The sequence below is a fragment of the Rhinolophus ferrumequinum genome, chromosome X (assembly GCF_004115265.2).
Source record: "Rhinolophus ferrumequinum isolate MPI-CBG mRhiFer1 chromosome X, mRhiFer1_v1.p, whole genome shotgun sequence".
Lineage (NCBI taxonomy): Eukaryota > Metazoa > Chordata > Mammalia > Chiroptera > Rhinolophidae > Rhinolophus > Rhinolophus ferrumequinum.
This window is the reverse complement of record NC_046284.1, coordinates 120,822,082-120,844,942: the sequence shown is the minus strand read 5'-3', so window position 1 is coordinate 120,844,942 and position 22,861 is coordinate 120,822,082. Positions and strand designations below refer to the sequence as shown.

Sequence of the window (22,861 nt, the reverse complement as noted above, 5' to 3'; positions counted from 1 at the left end):
ACACAAAGCCTTGGTCCCACACAAACCGGAAGCGGTATTCCAGCACACTGAAAGCCTTATGTATTTGTCCTGGCGTCGACAGATGGTGACAACGTAGCCATGGATGGACCCGCTTCTCCCTTTATATTCTGTACGGCTACATACGGTTATAACAAGACGACAGAAAAGTGTCTTTTTCTAAGACAGAACGACTATTAATGCATTAGTGAGAGACTGGCGTATTCGGTCCGCCGAGTACAAATATTCTAATCTCTTAAATCAGAGTAGTTTCCTTGTCAGTTCAACATTTCATTAGGTATTTCAAGTGATGGCCTTCAAATAGTGAAACTCGAACACGAGATGTGATAGGAAGAATCGATGCGTCTGTCATCTAACTCAGGCGGACTTCGACCGCTCACGCTCAGTCCGTCCCCTTCTGCATCCAAACACAGCTTCTCGGTATCACCGAAGCCTGTTATCATTCCCACGAAAGGAAACAGAAAACAGAATTGCCCAGCTCTTATAAAAGTGCATCCTTTCCAATTTACAAATATTGAACGTAGTACCTTAGCCAGCACTGTCATTTATACATCAGACGCCCAACTACAGTTCCCCGAGGTAATGAATTCTCAACCAACCAACTTTCAGAGGTCTTTGGAGACAAAAGCCTCCACTCCAAAGAGAAGAAAGAAACCGGGAGCGTTAGATGGACAAGTGGAGAGCTGGGTTCCAGAACCTGTTCCCATGGCAATCCGTGTAACCTCGTCTGCCACAGAACTTCCCTCCCCCTTGTCTTCTGTTGGAAGGACATAAAGGGGCATTAGTCAGACGTGTCCTGCCTGGTTTCCAGGAGCTCTGGGGAAGGCCTGAACGAGACAGAAGCTTTATTTACACAGTCTCACATCAGCAGCCAAGTATCGTAGTAGCCACATACATTGAAGGAACTGCACAGGTGACCTGCTTCCCAGAGTAAAGGTGAGCGTGGGGACCCCCACCAGACAAATGGAGCTGTGTGTCTCGAGGTGGTGGACCCACACATCAGCACGGAACTTACTGGGCGCTTCGCGTCTCCTAGGGGTGACAGGAAATGCTGGATCTACGGGAAGCGGGAGCACTCACTGCTTGGGAGAAGCATTTACCCCAGGCTTGCTGACTTCCTCTGGCGGGAAGCGCCGCCGTGTTACCTTAATGAGGTCCTCCCTGGAGGAGAAGCTGCACACCAGGTAGTTTTCTCGGGTCTGGGTGTTGGTGATGGAGACGTGTAGCCGGTGGTGGGCCAGCTCGTGGGCGTTGGGAGGCAGAATGGATTCCATTCCACTTCTAAAGGGGAGAAAGGGCCCGGGGTCATTCACCTTTGGTTACCGAACGCCTTGTATGTGTTTCAGAAGAGGGAGGGCCGAGCTGCGCCTGCCATGGGTCAGAGCGTGTCCTGGACACTGCTCTCACATGCTTTGGGGCACACGTACCCTGTACTGTAGACACATATACCTCAATCGGGCCATGAAATCATAGCCAGGTGTTACTGCCCCGAAAGACTGCCTCCGGATTTCTTCAGCAAACATGTAGGTAAATGCGTTGCATTCCTGAAAGAGAAAATTAATAGGTGACGACGGTTTGTGAAAAAATGCATTCTGGTTCAAGAACAGTGGGCTGATCCCACACCTTGCACCTGGACCCTATCCACCCGACGGACGTCAGTCTTTGGAAGCCACACTCCTCCACGGGGTCGGCAACCCCCCGACCCGGCCTGGTCCTGCCCCACCATTCCTGGTCACCAGGCGAGCTAAGGAAGGCTTCTCTCAGGTCCAATCTTTTCTATTTATATCACCTCAAACGGCGCTGCTCCCGTGTGGGAAATCCTTGAGGGCTCGCTTCTAATGCAGCGCATTTTCACAGTCTCTCCAACAGCCAGCCTCCTCTCCCACCCAGCTCCGTCTCAGCAACCGCACTGATTACTAAGGAGGACCCCAACATCAGAGAGGGCCCCGACTCAGGAGGCCTGTCATGCAAGAACCAAATCAGAGGCTTTGTGGATCAGGTTTCGTCGTGTCCTACGGGGCTCTACTGGCCAAGCAGGGCTGAGCTCCGCAGATGCAGCCTCTGTCCGCTCTTCTTCACCTAACCCTGCAAGGTGCGTACAACCACCTGTTCGACAGGTGAGAAAGCAGGCTCGCAGAGGTGAAGCATCTTCCTGAATATCTCATCGAACGTGAGAGTCAGAGCCAGGATTTGAACTCAGGTCTGTCTTTCATTCATTCACTCATTCATTCATTCATTCAGCAACCTCCCAGGTACCAGCCACTGGGCGCGTCATGGGGATTGCACGAGAATGAGAAACAGAGAACCTCTGCCCTTGTGACACCTGGGAGTGCCTCAGGGGGTAGGTCCCAGTGTTGTCTGTCCCCTGTGAGGGAGGCAGGCTCAAGCTCCCGCCTACCCCCAGAGAAGTCCACACTGTTGTCCCCTGTGAACCTGTGAATATGTGACTTTACAGGGCAAAGGGGACTTTGCAGGTGTGATTAAGTTAAAGATTTCCAGAGGGGAGACAATCCTGGATGACCCAGGTGGGCCCAAGGTCATCACAAAGGTGCTTAGAAGTGAGAGACATGCTATGCATATGGCTTTAAAGATAGAGAAACGGGCCACGACCCAGGACATGCAGGCAGCCTCTAGAAGCTGGAAGAGGCCGGGAATGAGATCGTCCCTCGGGGCCCCTAGAGAGAGCATGGCCCTGCAGACGCCCCGCGTGTGAGCCCCGCGAGCCCTTTACAGACCTGGGACCTCCAGAACTGTAACAGAATGTGTGTGGTTTGAAGCCACTAAGCTACAGCCATTGATTGCAGCAACAACAGGAAACCAGTAGAATGGGCGTCAACCTCCAACCTCAGGGGTCCCCAAAGCCTTCCCTCCAACAGGACACATAGGCTGGGACCGGAAACATGATGAGCAGTTGGACGGGACGTGGGGGTGGAAGCGGGTGATGGGCAAAGACAAGAGGACAGGTCACAGAGGGCAGAGGCTTGAGTGCATCCTCTGGGAGCCCAGAGAGGGCTACATCACACGGGGTCTTGTGAGGCACGCCAGGTGGCCTGGACCCCATCCTGAGTCATCGGGAGCCCCGGGTGGGGGTGGGGACGGAGGGGACGGAGGGGACTGAGATCATCGGATCTGTGTTCGGGGAAATCAGTCGAACTGCTACAAGATGTGAGGATTGGAGGCAGGATGCTGATGGAAGCTTCTCAGTGAGCAATGCGTGCGCTCCCCAGCTGTGTGCTTTTTCTGCTAGACTGCCCACTTCGCCTATTTTCTTGTGTTAATTTTAGACACACACACACACACACACACACACACACACACGGCCCTGACCAGACTGGAAATGTATTAAGGGATGGACTTACTCACCTGGGTTCCCCACTGTCTGACACCAAGCAAATGAGGAGGAAAGACTGGCAGCACCCAGCTCCTAACATGTCAACGTCTACATCTGCGTAGCACCCAAAATACGCCGGCATCACGTGCTCCCCGTAATTATGCACCCATCACTCAGAACTAGGTTAGTTACTCGCGTATTTGTCACACGACCACACAGCGCACGCACGCCATCCGCAAGAACAGAGCCAACAGGGATTGGAGTGGGTAGGAAGTTTTGCTCAGAAAACTCAAAGCCGTCCTACAGGCTGCGTGTTTCCACGGCTGAACAGAAGATAAACAAAATAACCTGAAGTCAAATGGCCGAACATTTATTTGGCAAAAGGAGCATGAAGATGCCTGAGGTGAAAGAGTCCTTTTCCAGCTTCCAATGTGAGCAGCAATAGGACCTACTCTTATGTCCCACCAGCGCAATTAGACAATACAACTGGGTGTCTAATTTGTTGAATAGTAAGAACAGGTCATCTGATTTAAGAACCTGGAGATTCCAGTCTCAGATTCTGGTAAACCGCTGCATATCTGACCATCACAGAATCCCAGGGAAGGGGCTGTATTAGTGCAGTATTTCCAGATCACGTTAATTCTAAATCACACTTAGTACATTTCAAAGTCTGCTGTGGATTCCCAGCCCCGTCTACCCAACTCCAGAGCTCAGGATTTGCCCCAACGAAAGGAAAGACTGCACTTCAATGGAGGACAGGACCCGGCGGCGGTAGAACCTGCTTCAAAAACAAAACAAAGTATGGGAGGGAAGTCGCTTGCAACTCAGAGCCTGTGACGGCTAGTTTGAGGAGTTTGCACACTTCAGGTTCTGCTCCTGTGCAATCTCTACAGCTTTTAATCCCCCTTTTTAGCTCCCCACTAAGCCACCGTATAAAGACTAGAAGAAAAGATAACGTGGATTTCTGAGTACTTGGCCTCATATCCAGTTTCTCTTTCACAAGCTGCTCAGCACAGACTTGAAAACAAGAGTTCTTTCTCCTGTGTAAATTGCGGTAGTTTTAAAACGGAAATGTGACATACATGTATTCTTGGATGTGAATCATTGTTCAAACCCACTTGGGTATGTAATTCACAGATGTCATGATCTCCAGCTACAGAAGCCCACAAACGTAACATTCCTGTCTGGGAGCAGAACACAGATGTTTCAAACATAGACTTCATTAAATGAAATACTTAAGGAAGGCTGCTTTTTATTACTTCTGGAGAAACTGCTTGGCATTCAAGGTTTCTTCGTACTGTGAGAATGGAACAAATGAAATTCTACTGTCACTCCACTTAATAGAAATTATAGGCCCACCTTCTTTTCGATGTATATGCCTATTTGTGAACAGAATTATGGGCCACGTGTTCAAGGCCTTGAAAACAGGCCCCAGCTCTCTTCTCAGGATCAGATAAGGAAGAAATATCCTTTGCTTGCAAGACACAGAGCTGGAAACAGAGCTGGAATCTCAAGACTCAATAAACATTCAAGAGTAAAACAAGGCATTATATTTCCAGTCTCACTGTCACCCCAGAATAATCTTTTCCAAATCCACAGCATCGACCCCCATTGATTAAAATTTTCAGAGTTTTAACCCTTTGTGTTGCCCAGGCAGAGGATTATTTCTCTGCAGTTAACGTCCATGTTAGAGTTGACACTCATCTTTGCTGTTCAGTCTTAATTTCCTGCTGAGGAACGCATCCTAGTAACTACTTAATTACCTCTATTTTTTCGGGTGCCGTTAGCAGGACAGAAGCAGCCAAGGATCCTGCAGAAGCCCCTGCAAACGCCTTCACCTCCTTCAGGAGCTTCTGACCGTGTTTGCAGAGTGCTGATGCTGCCCCCAAGTGGTAAATGCCCAGAAACCCACAGGCTGCAAAGGACAAGTTGATGTGCTTCATTCCAGCTGCAAAATTGGCGACACAAAAACCAGAAAAGCCGTAAACTGGGATGGTTTATGCCACATGCTGCGGAGTCATGATTCTAAGCCTTTCTTTGAATGTACAGTGTTCTGTTCTAAGCACAATATTTTCAGTTAAGGTCTAATTAAACACCCAAATCTTTCAAGGAAACTTCCCCCACCTCTGTCACCTTGACCCAATCAATAGTTTTTGTTATTTTTTTCCCCTCTGACACCTCCACCCCAAGTTTTATTAATTAAAAAAAGTTCCAACATTCCATATTTGTCCGGATGACACAATCCACTATTTAATGGCTTGGCAAGAAACAAGATGGATACATTCCAATTGGCAAGGCATTTGGTCTGTTTACTTGATCTTTAAACTTTTCAGGGGAGCGCTACATTGTGGAAAAGTAAAATCATTCGTAGACTATATAGCAAATCCCAAACGAAGCGCACATGTGCTTTTTGCAAGTGCACGATTTCATTTCAAAGAGGTCCCCGCTCCTTCCCCTCCCGTTTCCATTCCAAGAAACCACATTTTCGGCAAAGAACGGATGCCTACAATTATTCAATAATGCAATAAGCAATTATTCAACCATGCAATATATTTCATAGGCAAGTTTTGCAGCAGCCCGAGGTCATGACCGGCGAGGGCAATTGCAGGCTCAAAGAGGTGTCCTCCGCACCATCTGATCACCTGTAACGAATTTCACCGTAAAACTACACCCGCCGCCGAAGCCTCCGAGGGCAGGATTTCACCGCGTGGATGACATCGTGTCTCCACAATGCTGCTCAGTTGGAGGCCCTTAGGGCTTCCTCGGGGCTCCGAGAACCCCAATTCCGGGACCCGGCCCAGGCCTCGAATTTAGAAACTTAAGACTCTTTGTACGGATGCACCTGGTTGGGGTGGTGCCGGAGCAAGCTCAGCTATTGCAGCCAAGCCCCGGTTTGGGTTTAATTTCTGCAGATCGGGGGTGGGGATAGAATGTGCACGCGGCAGGTGGCGGGCCGGGCCCGCGCACGCTCTGTATGCAACCGCCGCCATACCAGGCTCGGGCGCCTGATGCTACTGCGCACACATCCCCGGAGCACGGAGCAACCTCTGGGAGCAGAAGCCCGCCCCGCGCCCGCCCTCGCCGGCCCCTCGCCCGCCCCACTCTGACCCTCCTCAGCCCCGCGCTCCGCCCTACCAATGCAGGCCTGCCGCACTTCCGTGAACAAGCCCCACCCCCTTGGCCGGAAGGCGGGGCCGGGCCGTCACTCAAAGCCGCCCCGCCTATCAGGGCCGGGCCACGTACGCCGTGCGCAGGTCCAGGCAGGTCCTGCGGAAGGGGTTGGGGCGGGCCTACCGGCGCGCGTCTGTGACGTCATCGCGCCGACGCGGGCGTCCGCTAGGCCCCGCCTGCTCTATTTAAAAGGCTGGGCGCAAAGCGGCGCGCACTGGGCCGCTGGACCCGGGCGTCCCCGAGTGCGGGTAAGATATGGGACTTTCTTGTCTGGAGGCATATTGTCTTCGGACACCTAGGGATGCGCTTGAGTCCCTGGGCGCCGTTTAGCGCCACCTGCGGGGCGGCCCTCACCTGCGAGCCCGCTGACCATGAACGACCCTCAGTTGCGGCGCACCGGAAGTACTCGCCGCTCTGGGCGGCTGTCTTCCGGAAGTGGTTCCTCTCCTTGTCCCCACCCTCGGGGCGGTCCCTCTGTCTCCGAGGGCGGGCTCCAGGGACTACGTTTTGGCCCCGGATGCCGGGCAGCTTTTGTTTTCAAGGCCTACCTATGATTTTTACCTACGAATTATTGGAAAGGCTGGACTTTATTGGAAAGTGCTTGGGCATCGTTCACGTCCTTAGTCAGCCTTATGCTGTGTGACCTTGGGCAGGTTGCACAACCTCTCTGAGCTTCCCAGGTGACTCAGCTGCTAAATTGTAAAGCTCCTGCCATAGCGAGCCTTCAACAGACAGCCACTGTTTCGTCCGGTGGCACCACTGGCTCTGGACAGACTTCAGAGGCAGCTTTAAATGGTGGCCAAGCTGCCTGACATCCCTTCCTCCCCCAGAAAATTCAAAGGACCCTGACAAATATTTCTCCATGAACCATGTCTTCCCTGTTTAATCCTAATCTCCAAGCCTGGCGGGCGCTCAGACTTCCTGGTTGATGGGTCTCCAGGTCCTTCTTTTAAAGGACAGATTTACTTCTCACTGATGCTCCAGAAGAGAGTCTGAAAAACGTGAGACTGTATGCCTTAAGCAAAATAGAGGCAGGAAGCTTCCCAAAGGGCCTTGACCTTGGCTTTTTGCTTGCTCCTGTTTTTGGGGTGCCCGTCACCTGGCCTCCCCCACAGCACTAAGCAAGATCCATGGATGTGATGACTCAGAGAGATATTTTGTTTTTAATTCTCATTCCTAGCCTTTGAGACAGCTGACCCCGAAACACCCTAATGCGTAAGCAGAGCGCGACCCCGGGACGCCCTGAATTCCTTACGGCCACTAGCCCTGAGTGAGGCGAAGGTGAGGTGAACATCAGGACACAGACGGAGAAACGCTCGTTCCTTCATCCTTCCGCGGCCCCCTCGCTCTGTGGTCCAGTGCCAGCTTCCCGCGACAGCTTCCTCCAGGCAGCCGGTGACAAAGGAACACTCGCAGGCCTCCTACCAGGTGTCCTGAAGCAGAAGCTGCATTTTACCAGAATCCCCAGCGATGGCCACGCCGAGCAAAGCGGGAAGCCTTGGGCCAACTCCAGGGCTGACCCGGTTTAAAGCGATGGGCTGACACGGAAAGCTGAAGGACAGACAAGTCCACGCAGCCGGAATCTGTGGTGGCAGAGCTGCGATGGCCTGCGTGTGGGCACTGTCCGTGGAGAGTAGTGAGAAGACGCACAGAAATGTGTCCCCGGCAGCCTGGACCAACACCACGTTCCGGGGTCCTCTGCTGGAAGGAAAGACAGTCACCTGTCATCACCACACGCTCTGGTGAGTAAGGTGCCGTTTCATTTGTCTTGGCAAAAGTGTGGAAAAAGTGCCAGACTCTCTTTTAAGCGCTCTCCTTGTTTTTCCCTTCTACCCCATGTCATACGTGTATGTATCGATCATCAGTTTTATCTATCGTCTTTCTATCCATCTGTCAGTCATCTCCCTCCTCCCTCTCCCCCAGCTCTCTCTCTCCCTGTCTCTCCCTGTCTCTCCCTGTCTCTGTCTGTCTCTCTGTCTCTCTCCCTCTCTCTCCCTATGGCAGTGCTTAATAACCAAGCATCCCTTAGAGAATATGTGGCAACGTCTGGGGACACTTTTGCTTGTCACACGGGGGTGCTCCTGGCATCTGGTGGGTACAGCCTAGGCACGCTGCTCAGCACCCCAGGGCGCAGGGCGGCCCCCGCCCCAGACGTCAGCAGTGCTGAGACAGACAGACCTGCCATAGCATCAGAGATACCAGATCCATTCGCGTTTGTCTTTGTAATCTCAGTGCCAAGCGCGACACTTGGCGCACAGTATATGATGAACCAATATTTATTTGGATGTTGGATTTAAGGAAATTACTCTCGTGATGTGTGTATATGGTAATTTCATTGCTCTGTAGGAACGTTTTTCAGTAATTCATTTGCTTGCGTTTGCTGCTCTTGGTTTTTGACTAATGTAGTTTTGAACTGGTTTATGTATCTAGGCATTTATGAAACGTGTTACGTACTCATCGCATAGCACATCCGTGTGGGTACAGAGCATACCAGGTAGACAAGAATCCCTTCTTCTTCTTCTTCAGGGAGGTACCAGTCCAGTGGGCAGGCAGACATCCGATGCACAGTGACAGAGGCGTGGTCACGTGCTCTTGCAAAACCACAGGGATCTGGGGTGTGCCCTGAGCTGGAGTAGGAAACCCTTAGGAGCTGTGCGTGGCTCCTACAAGGACACCGGGCACAAACACGAGGTGCCCAAGCCTGACGCTCCTTGCCCGCCCCCGGCTTCCTCCCACAAGGTTTTATCCGGTATTCCATGAAGAGGGAGAAAGGTACAGGCTAAGGGACGCTTGCCACACCTCTGCCCCAAGCACAGGACCTTGTCTCACAGTCTCTGAGTCTGAGCTGTTCTTCACTCTGCTGTCCAGGTAGCGTTCCTTTATTTCCCAATCGTGGCCGCTGAACACATGTCGACACCTCTGTGGGCTATGCTGCTGGCTTGGCCCCTGCAACCGCCTCCCTCTCCCTCCCCCTGCTGAGTCTCCATCCTGGTCGCCTCCTCCCGGAAGCATGTCTGGTGCGCCTGATGCCCTGTGCAGGCTACATGCATGCCCTTGCACTTCAGGGGAATGGGGCCATGCTGCTGGCGCCCACAGCAGTGCCCTCTCCGCGGGGTCCCAGGGGACCACTGATGTTGGCACGCCCTCTGCGCCTAGTGGAAGCCATCCCTTGTTTCGAGAGCGCCGTAGAAATCAGAGAAAGGCACTTCTGCAGTCGTGACGCAGAACAGAACTTCTCTTCTGAACCCCCAGAGAAAGAGGCTGCAGATTTTCCCACTCACCGTATGTCCAAGGACGACAGAGTGCAAGGGTCCTCGCGAGGGGGCCACCTTAGAGGGAACCCGCGCCCAGAAACAGAGAGAGAGAGAGAGAGAGAGACAGAGAGAGAGGCGCCTCGGTGTGCTGGCATTTCCTGGCCTGTGCTGCATACACCTGGGGCCTTCCCTAACTCAATCCCATGCAGCACCTGCACTTGCTATTTTCTTAAGCTACTTGGAACCGTGTTGAAGTCTTGCAAGGGAAAGAGTTCTCACTAATTTAAGTGTTTTTTCCATTGCACCTGTTTTCTCTCTGTTAGGAATACCCTGGAAGAACCGACTACTTAGAGGAATTCAAGAAGTACGTGAGTTATACACTTACAACATGTCATGGGTATTTCTGTTACATGTGTCGAAATACATACACGTAGCAAAAGACTGGTAACATCTGAAAACAAATAGACATCCTGAAGAAGTGTACTTTAGGATCAGATACACCTGAGGATACATAATAATCTGTAGGTGTTCCTTATGCGGCAGAGAAACTAAGTATCAAGTTATTCCTATTCTAGAGAAACTGTTTTGAAATGTAACATTTGTTTAGAAGCCTGATTGTAATTTAACATGTGAAAGGTTCAAATACGATGTGACGCATGGCGCTGAGAAGTAGAGGTGGTAGAGCTTCTCCGAGTGTGTCTAGTACTGGGTTAGAATTAATTACTGAATTACCGTCGTCACCAGTGACAGGCTGTGCACGTGTAAGATAGAGCCGATCACCTTTCCAAATGTTCATACTGGAAAACCGTCTCTTACAGATAAGCGGTTCAGGTCTTCGGCAGCCAGGTGGTGGTGTTGCGGGGAGCCAACTGCATGGCGGGGTCCTGAGTATTCCTAAAAGCCCCGGTAGGAGACAGTGTGTGGTCCTCCCTGTAAGGTTGGTGGCCGAACAGCAGGTCCTTGATCTGGCCACTCAGGGGCACAGTTTGGCAGACGGACAGAAATCGCCCTGTTCGTCATCTTCCAAATCATGCTCTCACAACGGCAGGGCTTCTGGGGGAAATAGTACCCGTGTAAGATAAGGGATACCTGTTGAGTGCTACACAGAATGTCAGCTTTGGAGCCTCATGCACCCTCAAATTCAGCAAAATACTGCATTTTCGGAGTACCGGACCTACTCAGGACTGACGAGAAACCCCCTAATTGCAAAACACCCAATTGTCGAATCGCCTCATTTCAAAGAGACACAAGGAGAGTTTCGGTCTGTTTTGGTTTTGCGTCTCCTCCCATGTACTGGAGTCTTGTTAATAAGGACTAAACTTATGAGTGCCCGTTCCGTGCCACTCTGTCCTACGCATTGTCTCCTGTCAGCTTTCCAACAGGGATGAGAGGTAGGGAGGCGCAGTAGGTGAGAATTTCGAGTTCAGGTTTCCACATCCATCCAGAGGCAGAGATCACCTGCCCAGGTCTCCCAGTTGTAAAGCCTGTGCACAAGTCCTCCTTCCCACCCTGATCCAAAAAGGGAAGGAAGGAGAGGCCGAGCTCTGCCTACGCGCCAAGCAGCGGCCGTTCTGCCGCCGGGGATCTCTCCACCTTGCAGCTTCTTTCATTTCTTTTTCCACTCAGAATTTGTAGTTGGTATTCATACTTAGATGGTGAAAATTTGACGTAAGAAACGGTAAACGTCCTTAATAAGTGTGGCCTATGAGGGTGTTTATTTTTAGCATTTGGGGAATTTGTTCACATCTGGAAAAGAGGGAGGGGAGAAAAAAAGCAAGGCTGGCAGTTAGTTGAAACGACCCTTTGTCCATTTGTCAGTGATGGCAGTAACTCTTTGTGACGCCTCCTGTTTCTGGAAGCTGTGTCATAAAGTCGGTTATTGTAAAAAGAACATCATTTGCATTAGGAGCAAAGATATAAAAGGGGACCATTTCCCCGACCAAGGTCTTAACTCCAGATAAATCACGTATCTAATCATTTGCCTTCACGTTTTTGCTCACTCGCCAAATAAACTTCATTTAGTGTCTAATCTATGACAAGGGCTGGGCTAGACTTAGATTTTTTTAAAATTTTTTAAATTTAAGTCTTAAGATACATTGTGCATTTTCAGCTCAGTGTTTTTCTTGCTGGAATGCCTTTGCACTTTTTTCTGTTCTTTGAAGCCCCACTTACTTTTGCAGGCACGCTTCAGGCTCCGTGGCCTCAGTCGATCGTTTTGGGATACATCCAGTCTTCTGCTGTCCGTACTGAGCACACCCTGTCTGTTATTGTGCAGGAGGCATTGCCGCAGGCTGTGTGACCTTTTCTTTTGGTCGAGATACGGTTGCTTTGCAGAGGGGCCTGTCGTGGACTTCTCGGTGTTCAGCAGCATTGAAAGGTGGCTCAGACACAGAAAACGGTATACACGTTGGCAGTCATCAGGCTGCATGTGTCAGGTCCCTAAACGGGCTGCGTGATACATTTGCATCTGGAGAGTATTCCCTCGAACAAATTAATACACCACTGTGATGTGTGGTGCGTTGCAAAGTCAGCGGCAACATTAGGTGGGTTTACGTGGACAGTCAGCAGTACTTGGCATACACGTCGCTCAGTGTGAACTCGTGGTCCTGTTGCGTTTTAATTATGTGGGGTATTTGCGATGGTAGAGATGGGACCAGACTCTTGCTCACCAAGGCGGTGTGAGTGGGTGTAAGCCTCTGTCTCCCTGTGACCTATTTCCCTTGGGGAAGCTGTGGAGCTCGGACTCGGGGCAAAGGTCTTACGTCACACACAGTAGGAGGGTCAGAGAAGTAGGTGCTACATCGACGTTTGGTTTTTGACAGCGTGGCAGTGGCAACGGCCTTTTCCCAAAAACATTTCCTGTGGTAGGAAGGGACCCCAGATGTCTTCCCATCATCTCTCACTTCAGAGCATTTTGGAAAAGGGCATCCACTCATGTATGTCCCAGTTTAGTTTAAAACCAGAAATAAATACACCGCTCACACAAACTTTTGGAAACATCCTTTACCACATCTTCCCTGCATGTGTAAGACAAAGTGTCATAATATCCCAAGCCATACAGATGGAAAACTACACATACAACACGTACAGGTCAAATGGGTCAGGAGTCTGAAAAGGGAGTGGAAGTGAAATTTGGAAGGACGCAGGCGGACGTGTCGTTCCAGCATTTCGTACCATGGCTTGAATTCTCAGGAGACTCGTGGCAGAGAGGAGGGACCGTTGGGATGGGGTAATTGATTGAATTGATTCCGCTTTTCCTGGAAAAAAAAATTCTCAAGTTCTGATGAAGTGCCCTAGCCGCCCTGTACGCAGGTCCATTTAAAATGACGAACGCGTAGCATTCCTTCTCTGTGAAGGAACCGAATGGCACGTGCAGAGTGGTCCCCACAGCACCCGTTGCCGGGGAGAGCCTGTCCGTCTGCAGGGCTGTGTTCATATCAGTCTTGCATTTCTATAAATTCCTGCGCGGATGCGGTTTAGTCCTGTTTGTGTTGTCATTTGCAGCACTAAGCTTGCTTTCCAGTGTTTTATTCTCTCTCTCCTCACGGTGGGGAGCGTGAGGTCACTCCTAGCTTTGCATAGCCACAGACTGGTAATCACATCGCACGTAAGGAGCAACTAGACAAGCGGAAAGCACCCCAAATGCCCCAGAAGTTTAAGAGTCTCCGGGAGGCTTTTTGTAATTGCGAAATTTAATTTTCCTGTGTCTTCCTGTCGTACATGCCACATTTGAGAAAAATCAGCTGGGTGCCAAAGATGACCCCGGTTTTCAAGTTGTATCTTAGAAACAGATTGGATTCTTCAGGGTCTAGAAACAGTCACAAGATAGCGTTGAACGCGTAACTCTGCTTCGTCCCCTTATTTTATGAACATAGACACTTGTTCAAGTTCACGTTTCTTCTGTTAGAAAAGAAAAATGCCCTTACTGCTTAATCGTTCAAAGCGAAATAAATACCGTCGTGACAACGTGGACGAGCGTTTCAGGCCAGCGACCCCACGTGTTCTTACACTTCGCATCCACCCAGGCTGCATTTCCATTAGACGTTGACATGTAATTGTTGAAATCTTGCCTCATTCCGTCACTTACACGTTTTTCCTGACACTTGGCTCGTGCCTGTTTTTCTTTTGTTTGTTTGTTTTTTTCTCCTTTCTGTGCTAGAATGGCACAAATCACAGGTACCTTGTGCGGGTAACTCAGACACTCTGCAGGTGCTCTTACTTGCTTTCTGTTCTACCTTGTTAGAGGAAAGACAGGGTGTCACATTTGCATGTGTTTTTATTTATCGAACATGCAGTTGCACGGCGCTTGCTGTCTGCCTCTTCTAAGCGCCTCACACACGCCAGCACGGTTAATAGTCATGAGAAGCCCGCGAGGGTGGCACCCCTGGCGGCACTCACGTGTTCAGGATGGCTCCGTGAGACGCAGCGGAGGCAAAGGTGACACGGCTGGTCGTTAGCAAAGTCAGGATTCATCCCCTGACTGCATTCCTGCGCTGCTCCCAGTGCCAGGGCCAGGGGCAGCCGGGCGGGCGCGCGCAGGGTGTTCACAGCGGTCACTTGCCTGAGGGTGTTGGTAAGGGACACCCCGAGCTGTGGCGCTGTCCAGCTGGACCGTCCCAGGAGCCTCAGCGCCCGTCCTCCACCGAGCCCTTAAATGTGGGCGTTCTCGTTGCTGTGAGAAGGGTCTCTCCCGGCTCTCTCTCTGCAGGTTCACGCCAGGTGGCTGCGTTTGTGCCCAAAGCATTGGTGCAGACCCCCGCCCTTGGGTGTCTACGTCAGCTGGCGTGGTGGCGTGAGAACTGCACGTGTGGACTGGCTGACAATGGCTGGGGGGCCTCAGGGTGTAATTTAGGGCAAGTCCCTGTCTGAGCCACGGGGGAGAGCCCGTCCCGCCATTAGTACAGTTCAGGAGCGAAGAAAGGAGGCTCCATGAGCTAGAAAACCAGCGAGCCCGCTCCCCACTCCTCGTGCTCGTCGGTGGGGAGGGGCTCGTGGCCGATGCAGAGAGCTAGGCCCTGTGCACTTTCCTGGACATGGCCTGTAGCCTGGGGACGCGGTGGGCGTCTCATCCAGTGCGGCCTCATTCTGCTGTCTTTGGCGAGGACGGAGCCCAGACCACACCGGTATGACCAGGAAAACACTCCTCCCCCAGCCTGGCGGAATCTCATGGCCCGAGCACCGCTGCACGGCCAGGGCGCCACAGGCTGGGCAAACACTGCTCACGTTCTCTACTGCACCCTCGGTGCTTGATGAAATGTCCTGCGCGTGAGGAGCAAGAATAACGAATACCACTCGGGGTGCCCTTATGGAGCCCGTAGTTTCTTTCCCCCGAGGAGCTGGACAACAAGGGAGCAAAGCCAGGAAGGAAACCAGGTTCGTCAGAGCTCAAAACGGAGCTCTGAACCCTGTTTGCTGGAAAATAATAAACGGGCTGGTTCTTGTCGCTGCTCTGTTGACAGACTGTTTGCGCAGTCGTATATTATAGTTCCCGTTTCCCGGGGTTATTCGTTGGCTGCACTCTTGGGGTTGAGAAACTTCTGAGGCTTGATTTTGTCCAAGGAGCCCCATTAAAAGGATGGTAACAGTTAAGCACAGCAGAGTCTCAGAAATGTTTGCCTTCGGTGAATGAGTGACTTTCAGAAGAGTGGTCGTATATCCTCCCAAATGACGTGCATAGTCCCACAAAAATCCCTGCGGGATGAAGCAGACTTGCCCAAGGTTTCCTCCGGTCTGCAAGACGTTTACTGTTTTCTATAACTGTTTGCAGTCTGCCCCCTGCTGGCTGAGGACAATGTAACATGGCAAATCACAGACGGTCGTAAATGCTGGGGGTGGCCGGTTCCCAGGACGGCTCCGTTACACGTGGCCTTAGCCATCTTAGACACCAGCGGACTCGACCAGCATTTTTCTTTTTTTTATTAAAGTTTCTTGGGGTGACGATGGTTAGTAAAGTTACATAGGTTTCAGGTGTACAATTCTGTAACATCACCTATATATTTATCACATGGTGTGTTCATCACCCAGGGTCAGTTCTCTTTCTACCAGCCTTTTACCACTCCCCAAATGACCCCCAGGGAGAAGTCAGGAAGTTTTCAGATCAAATTTTTACCATCTGCGTGCATGTGGCCTCCACGTGCTGTCTGGCACAGCAGCTTTGTGTTGCTTGCTTGAGTGGTGACTGAAATCTCGATATAAAATTAAATGTATAGACGGTAAAAGAAAATGACTGAGGGTAATGGTGATCATTTTTTTCCCTTTTTGTCTCTTGCCCCCTGTACCTTTACTCTGTACGTTTTGGTTTCGAAGCTAGGTGAACTGGATTTTGTCTTCATAAAAGTCCAGTGATTATTGAGTACAGTTACTTGTTTAGACTGTTTTTAATGTTTATTTCCATTCAAAATGTTCACTGAGATGCCATATAGCCTTCGCTTTATTAAGTCCACTTTATGGACTCTTTTTCTATTTTTTTTTTAGTGAAGAAAGTTAAATTTAAAGAAGCATAGTACTGTATTAACAGTATAATTATGTGCTGGTTAGCTCTTGTAGTTAGGGGTATTGGTAGTATAACCTCTAGAACATGAAAATAAGCTTTAAAACTGGACACACACACACACTCAAGGACCATTAACTGTTTCAAAAAGAAGTACAGGTTCTTTCTATTCCCCTTAGAATTTAGTTTTGTAAGGAACTAAATACTTTCCTTATTTTCAAATAAATAGATATTCATCATAGAGATTACAAACACAAATTTAGAGAAATAAAATACTGACTGCTCAGGTAAAATCAATATGTATGACATATTACATTGGTACAAAAGTAATTGCAGTTTTTGCAATTTTAACCTTTTAAACCACAGTTACTTTTGCACCAACGAATAGTATATCACACACGTACAGGTAAGCAGGTGTAATTTACTTTCTAGAGATTTCTGTCGACTTTTAATGGAAAGCATTATATAAAAGCCATGAATACAGCATGAGATAATCTAAACGCCTAACAGCCAATAACGTAACTGATTATATAGTCCGTGACGTAGTATTGTTACATGTATGGAAGATTCCTTTTTGATATCCTATCGATAACCCGTACTCGTGAATATCATGTTAGCACGTAATAATTCCCACTTGTGAACAAAGATTGTATTAGATACTGGTACTTGATTATTTAGTAGGCTTTTTCAGCACCCACATGATGTCTTCCTACCAGTTGGAACGACCACCCTGTTGAATATGTCTTACTAAACGTATATACATTACGACTTGTCGTGGGCCTCAATGCTAGAAGTATGAAAGGCGTGAAGAGCCGGGATGCCTACACGCGATAGGATAGACTTTTAGCGCACCTGTCACAGCTCGTACTTTCAAGTGTGTGTTTTCCTCACCTTAGTCAGGTTCAGAGCTTATGAATTGTCCCCGTAATCTGTGAACGCATTTCCTGAGTGTGCTCCTTCAGCAGCATCAGAGCCACGACCCCTGTGTGCTGGTGATTCACAGGCCCTATGGGTGGGAAATGAACAGGACAGGTAGGCTGCAGTCTCTTGAGGGAGAAAGATGATACCCGGCCATTGCAAGCCGGCAGTGGAAGCCCGAAATCCTGAAATGGAAGGTGGCCCTGGGTCATATGGGATCCTAACCAACCCAAGCCCTGGGTCAGGTCCCGGTGAGAACAACATGCCTTCTAAGCTGAACGGCATTCCAGGGCGTGGGGGAAGGGTTTGGGAAGTGTCTTAATCCGGGCGGCATCGCAGGCACAGGAAAAGGAGCCAGCGCTTTCGGAATTGTCTTCCTAGGTTTAGAGTATTGAGCATCCCACAGAGCGGCAGATGATAAACACTTGATGTAAATTGGATTCTTTTTCTCTAGGCTACAGTCATGTGGGTACCACATGACCGCCAGTGGGTACCTGCTAGTTCAGGAAGTATTACAGTCATACTTAACGTTCAAAGCCTCAAGGTTTAGCAGAGGGAATGACATACCTAGGTGTTCAATAAATGCTTGTTAACTGACGACAAGAGGTCTGACGAAATGATTGCTGCACAACGGGAAAATCCCACTTCGGGTCTGAAAGCAGATAGGTCTGAGTCTGAGCCTGATTTTCTTGTGTAGCTTTGCTAATTCGTCCTGTCGCTTCCAGGAGCGCTTCGGCCACGCGAGACTCACTTGAACAGGAGAGAGTGGGCTGCCAAGCATGTGGAACGTGCCCTGAATATTCAGGGTGAGTACTTCGAGAAGGGTCACGTGTGGTTGGATTTTAAAATTCAGATGCATCTGTTTAAATCAAATCAGTTCGATTTCAAATTCCTCGCTTTGAATGTGTATTGATACATCATATGCTGACATGTACTCACAGACTGGAAGTTTAATGGATGAGACTGGAGGTAAGTCAACATTTATTTTTCCTGATTCATGCAGACGGTCTGGCTCAAATCCAGGCTCTACGACTTCTAGCTTTGTGACCTTGGGAAGGTTACTTAGCCTTTCTGTTCCTCAATTCCTTCATTTATACTTTGTGGGTAATGACTACGCCTAAATTATGGCATGTGTGTGTGGCCCAGGGAGTTAGGAGCATGCGTAAGCAGCATGGAATACTATATGTCACATACTTAGAACTGTGTACCTATCGGATTGTTACCGTCCTGAATCATAAACATATTAAAAAAAAAAAATTTAGTTTACCGAATCAAAATAATTATAAAATGCGTGTTCATCTATACAAGATGATAATGATTAGATTTAAAATTTAAAATGTTTCTGAGGTCAAATGCGTTAATATATATAAAAAACATACAATACTGTTTGTCACATGGTAACTATTGCTACTATCTTTATGCACAAAAACATAAATATCCAAAACATCTAGATTACTAGCTCAAACTAATATTTTAAAATAGTTTACCATTTGCATGAAGCTCTCGGTTATTGTTGTTTTTAAATATATTGCGAAATATGAATTATTAAAGTGAGAATGAAATGAAATGGCTAAAAGGGGAATTCAATAATTTAGAAGACCTTTTCTCTGCTTAGATGAAAAAGATTTCCCCAAGAAATTCAGTTCCTTGGAACTGAATACATTTTAGAATGCTAATTCATTTTTCTTGCAATTTATAGATCTGGCATTATTAAAATATTCATATCTTTGAGCTAATGTGGCATCACCACTGTAATTTGCAAAACAAAGATGGCATGGCTTTTCCTTTAATCCTCAAGTTGTATGTACCCCGTTACGAAGACAGACTGGTCAGTCATATAACGCCATAGAACTTTCCAAATAAATAAATGCTTAGAACATCATCCTGTGATAGTATCTGGACACAACATGTTTCCTCAGGATTTCTCTTTCTCATTGTGTCTCAGTTGTGTAGCATACAACCCCACTGCACGCGTCAGGGCTGTTTGAAATGTGGGGGTGCTTTGGGCTGTTCATTCAGACGGGGAAGTCTTCATCCCACAGGGTCTGAGAGCTGTGAAAGGAGAGGGGCCTGGAGGAAAACGGGGCGGGAAGAACCTCCGGGGAAGGGTCAGGCGTCCCCGCGGAGGTCAGGGGAGTGGGAAGGCCTGGGCGGAAATGGCTGGACCCTGCTGCTGTCCCGTGGCCATCGCCACCACTGGCCGGTGGCTTCCCCACCAAGGGTGCGGCCTTGATTTCACGTGGCAGAAGCCCCGAGTGCTGCACGTGCGTGCTGCCTGCTAGCCGTGCTCCTTGGGGCTGACCATCCAACTCTGCCTCCCAGGCCGGTTGGCTACTGGGCCCCTGGGTGGTCTGCAAAATCCAGCCTAGCGTCCAGGTGGAGTGGGATTGTTTCCTGCGTGGGCCATGGGTCACCCGGGCTCACTGTGGGCACTCTTCTGGGCTCTGTGATTCCGGAAGTGTCTTCTGTGAACATGAGTCATGTCTCCGTGTGATTTCCTGGGAGCGTGTGCGGGAAGCGTGTGAAGATGAGCTCAAAGGGTTGTGTTGTGTTTAAGCTGCTCTAGTGGAAGGGCTGCTTACTCTGCCTCCAGCAATAATTATTACTAGTTCTAGTGGTAGTGGTAGTAGTGGTGAATCATAGTAGTAAAAGGAAGGGCCAGAGGAGAAGAAGGGGTAACTAACAATAATAGTGCCTCTGCTAATAATTAGTGTTTATTCGGCATAGTGCTCAGGTCCGCCGTGGAAAATCTCAGGCAATACTTACAACGTTACAAAGCAAGTACCTATAGTATTCTAATTTTAGAGATAACACATAGAGAAGTGAAATACCTCGTCCCAGTGTATCGAGCTAATAAGTGATAGAATTCACACCTACGTAGTAGTAGGACGTCCACTTAGAGTCTGGATGTGGGCTCAATTATTCCATATGCTCCTTGTATAGTGTAATTTACAACTACCGTGTTTGCCCGAAAATAAGACCCAGCTGGACCATCAGCTCTAATGCATCTTTTGGAGCAAAAATTAATATAAGACCCGGTCTTATATTATGTTAGATAATACCCGGTCTTATATTATCGTAAAATGAGACTGGGTCTTATATTAATTTTTTGCTCCAAAAGACGCATTAGAGCTGATAGTCCAGATACGTCTTATTTTCAGGGAAACACGATATGTGTTTAGTGTTTTAAGCCTCAATTTCCTCATCTATAGAAAGTCAATGGTCACAATAACCAGCCTGACTTTTAATGGGAGACTGAAAAAAAAAAAAAAAAGATGATGTTGAGAGAGTGTTTTGTGAATTTCATACGTAAATAGGTAAATGTTGGTTATGACCTTACCGGTATTAAACATTTTGTGTTCTAGAAATGAGACTCGGGTGCAGTTATCAACCTGTGACAATAGCACGTGCCGGACATTCATTGTCAGGAATTTGAGTCCCAGAATGTGAGAGCTGGAAAAGCCTTTGGGGATTATCCAGTTCGGTGGTTCTCAACCCAGCTGCGTGTTTATCTCGCTTGGGGAAGCTTTGAAACATTATTGTATAATTTTAAGCTTAATTTTAATTGTTTTCAGTTCCAGTTGACATTCCATATTATTTTACACTAGTTGCAGGTGTGCAGGCCAGTGGTTAGGCATTTGTATGATTTATGCCGTGGTCCCCTCAATTAGTCCCCACCTGGCACGATACACACTTATTACCATATTATTGACTGTGTTCCCTGTGCTGGACTTGACATCCCCGTGACTGTTTTGTAACTGCCAATGTGTGCTCCCTAATCCCTTCCCCTTCTCCCCACAGCCTCTCCCATCTGGCGACTATCAGTTTGTTCTCTGTATCTAGGAGTCGATTTCTGTTTTGTTTGTTCGTTTATTCTATTCTTTAGATTCCACATGTAAGTGAGATCATATGGTATTTGTCTTTCTCTGCCTGACATACCTTACTTAGCGTAATACCCTCTAGGTCCACCCATGTCATTGCGGATGGCAAGATTTCATTCCTTTTTATGACCAAGTGATATTCTGTGGTTTATATGTGCCAAGTGTTGATCCAGTTGTATATCTCCTTTTGCAGAAATGGATTTGAATTGTCTGGAGTAGGGCTTAGGTGCCTAAATATATGTTGAAGTGTAAACACGTGTATTTGTACAGGTGAATGTGTGTATGTGCATACAGACGTATTATACGCTTTGTGTGTGTGTGTGTGTGTGTGTGTGTGCACGCTCCCAGCGTGTAGTCAGGGCAGAATGACTGAATTGAACCAGGAAGCTTCTTTCCGGTAACTGGGGTACCATATGTTTACCTAGGACCTTTCTGGTTGGAACCTGGCACCCACTGTGCCATCTGATGAGCCCTTCCCTTTCACTCTGTGTCGTGGGTTGGATAAGAAATTGTATAGTCCTCTGCTGACCGTGCAGTGAAGCTCTGGGAGCCTCTTTTCCTTCTAAAAGGAATGGAACGTAGCGTGTGCCCTGGGCTTTCAGGGAGGCTTTGGAATCTGGAACGCCAGGAGGGTAAGCCTGAGGCTCTTAAGCTGAGAGAATTTCTCAAGTTTCCTATGCAAATAACAACTCTTTAACATAGAAATATGCTGTGTCTGCCTGTAACCCAAATAAGTTTTGCAGCACTGAGGTCTGTCACCCACCTCATTTGTTAGTGTCGAGGACACTTATTCACTGCTTTTAATGGCTGAAAGTACCTTCTCGTGATGTGAATGGTGTCAGCTATTATTTAGGACATTAAAATTAGGAAATAAATCAACAGCCTTCTCAACTGTCTCAGCGAGTTTTCTGAACACCATGTGTGGTTCACTGGACCCTGCAGGATACGGCAAGCCTCAGGACAACATTTATGGAATCCTGACTGAGAGACCTGACATTGACTGAGAGACCTGACCTATAGTTTGTCCGAGAGGCGGTGAAGCAATCTTCCTGGTTGAGTCTTTCTCGGCCAATGTCACATTTGATTTTGGCATTAAGGTCTGTATAACCCATGAACACGTGCCCCAGAATAACTAAGATACTTTTCCACTGTAGTCTGGCTTTTACAGGGTGCATGAGACATCTGTATGAAGTACGAGGTGTGGTCAAACAATACGGTGAATGTTTAAATTAAAAAAAAGTGTGTTACAGTGAAAGACACGTTGCCAGTAATCCCCCTCAAAACACCCCCTGCCCTTGCTTCGAACACATTTACCCCATTATTCTTGCCATTTTGTGAAGCCGTTCTGGAAGTCCTCTTTTGTGAGTGTCTTTACTTCATCCTCCATCGTGACAATGCTCTGTGTCACATATCACTTCCGGCATACGGCAATGTCTGTCAAATAAAACATTACGATGTGTCCTCATCCACCTTATTCCCTGGATGTGGTACCGTGTGACTTCTGGCTCTTCCCCAAAGTCAAAATGATTCAGGACATCGAGGTAGCCACGACAGTGCAACTAAAGACACTCAGGAAAGAGGACTTCCAGAACTGCTTCAGAAAGTGGCAAGAACGATGGGATAAGTGTGTACAAAGCGAGGGGGCGTATTTTGAGGGGGATTCATGGCAACGTGTCTTTTACTGTAATAATTATTTTTCTTTTAAATATTCACCCTATTTTGTGATCACACCTCATGCACCTACTGAAGCACAGATGTGGACGTATTGACAGGTTCAGTGGTAAGGATTTCTCCTCAT

At 48.5% G+C, this 22,861-nt stretch overlaps 2 protein-coding genes across 12 annotated transcripts in view; one reads left to right on the top strand and one right to left on the bottom strand.

Moving 5' to 3' along the window:
• PNPLA4 (patatin like phospholipase domain containing 4) overlaps positions 1-7,023 on the bottom strand; it is a 36,425-nt gene extending 29,402 nt beyond the window's left edge. The window contains exons 1-4 of one of the 6 annotated variants that reach the window (XM_033103094.1): positions 6,875-7,023; positions 5,113-5,297; positions 1,468-1,562; positions 1,164-1,299 (exon numbers count right to left, since the gene is read on the bottom strand). In XM_033103094.1, coding sequence (XP_032958985.1) covers positions 1,164-1,299; positions 1,468-1,562; positions 5,113-5,297; positions 6,875-6,893 — 435 coding nt within the window. In that variant the 5' untranslated portion in view covers positions 6,894-7,023. Of the gene's footprint in view, positions 1-1,163; positions 1,300-1,467; positions 1,563-5,112; positions 5,298-5,991; positions 6,146-6,191; positions 6,389-6,484; positions 6,615-6,874 lie in introns of those variants that run through there. The other 5 variants (XM_033103102.1, XM_033103088.1, XM_033103079.1 and 2 more) reach the window with 5 other exon arrangements.
• The window catches only part of LOC117020555 (uncharacterized), a 308,400-nt gene continuing 292,196 nt past the window's right edge, over positions 6,658-22,861 (top strand). For 2 of the 6 annotated variants that reach the window (XR_004422721.1, XM_033103138.1), the window contains exons 1-3: positions 6,658-6,768; positions 7,701-8,262; positions 17,908-17,988. Coding sequence is in view for 1 of the 6 variants with exons in the window: in XM_033103138.1 (XP_032959029.1) it covers positions 8,123-8,262; positions 17,908-17,988 (221 nt within the window). In the remaining 5 variants the exon portion in view is untranslated. The remainder of the gene's footprint in view (positions 6,769-7,700; positions 8,263-17,907; positions 17,989-22,861) is intronic. The other 4 variants (XR_004422725.1, XR_004422720.1, XR_004422722.1 and 1 more) reach the window with 3 other exon arrangements.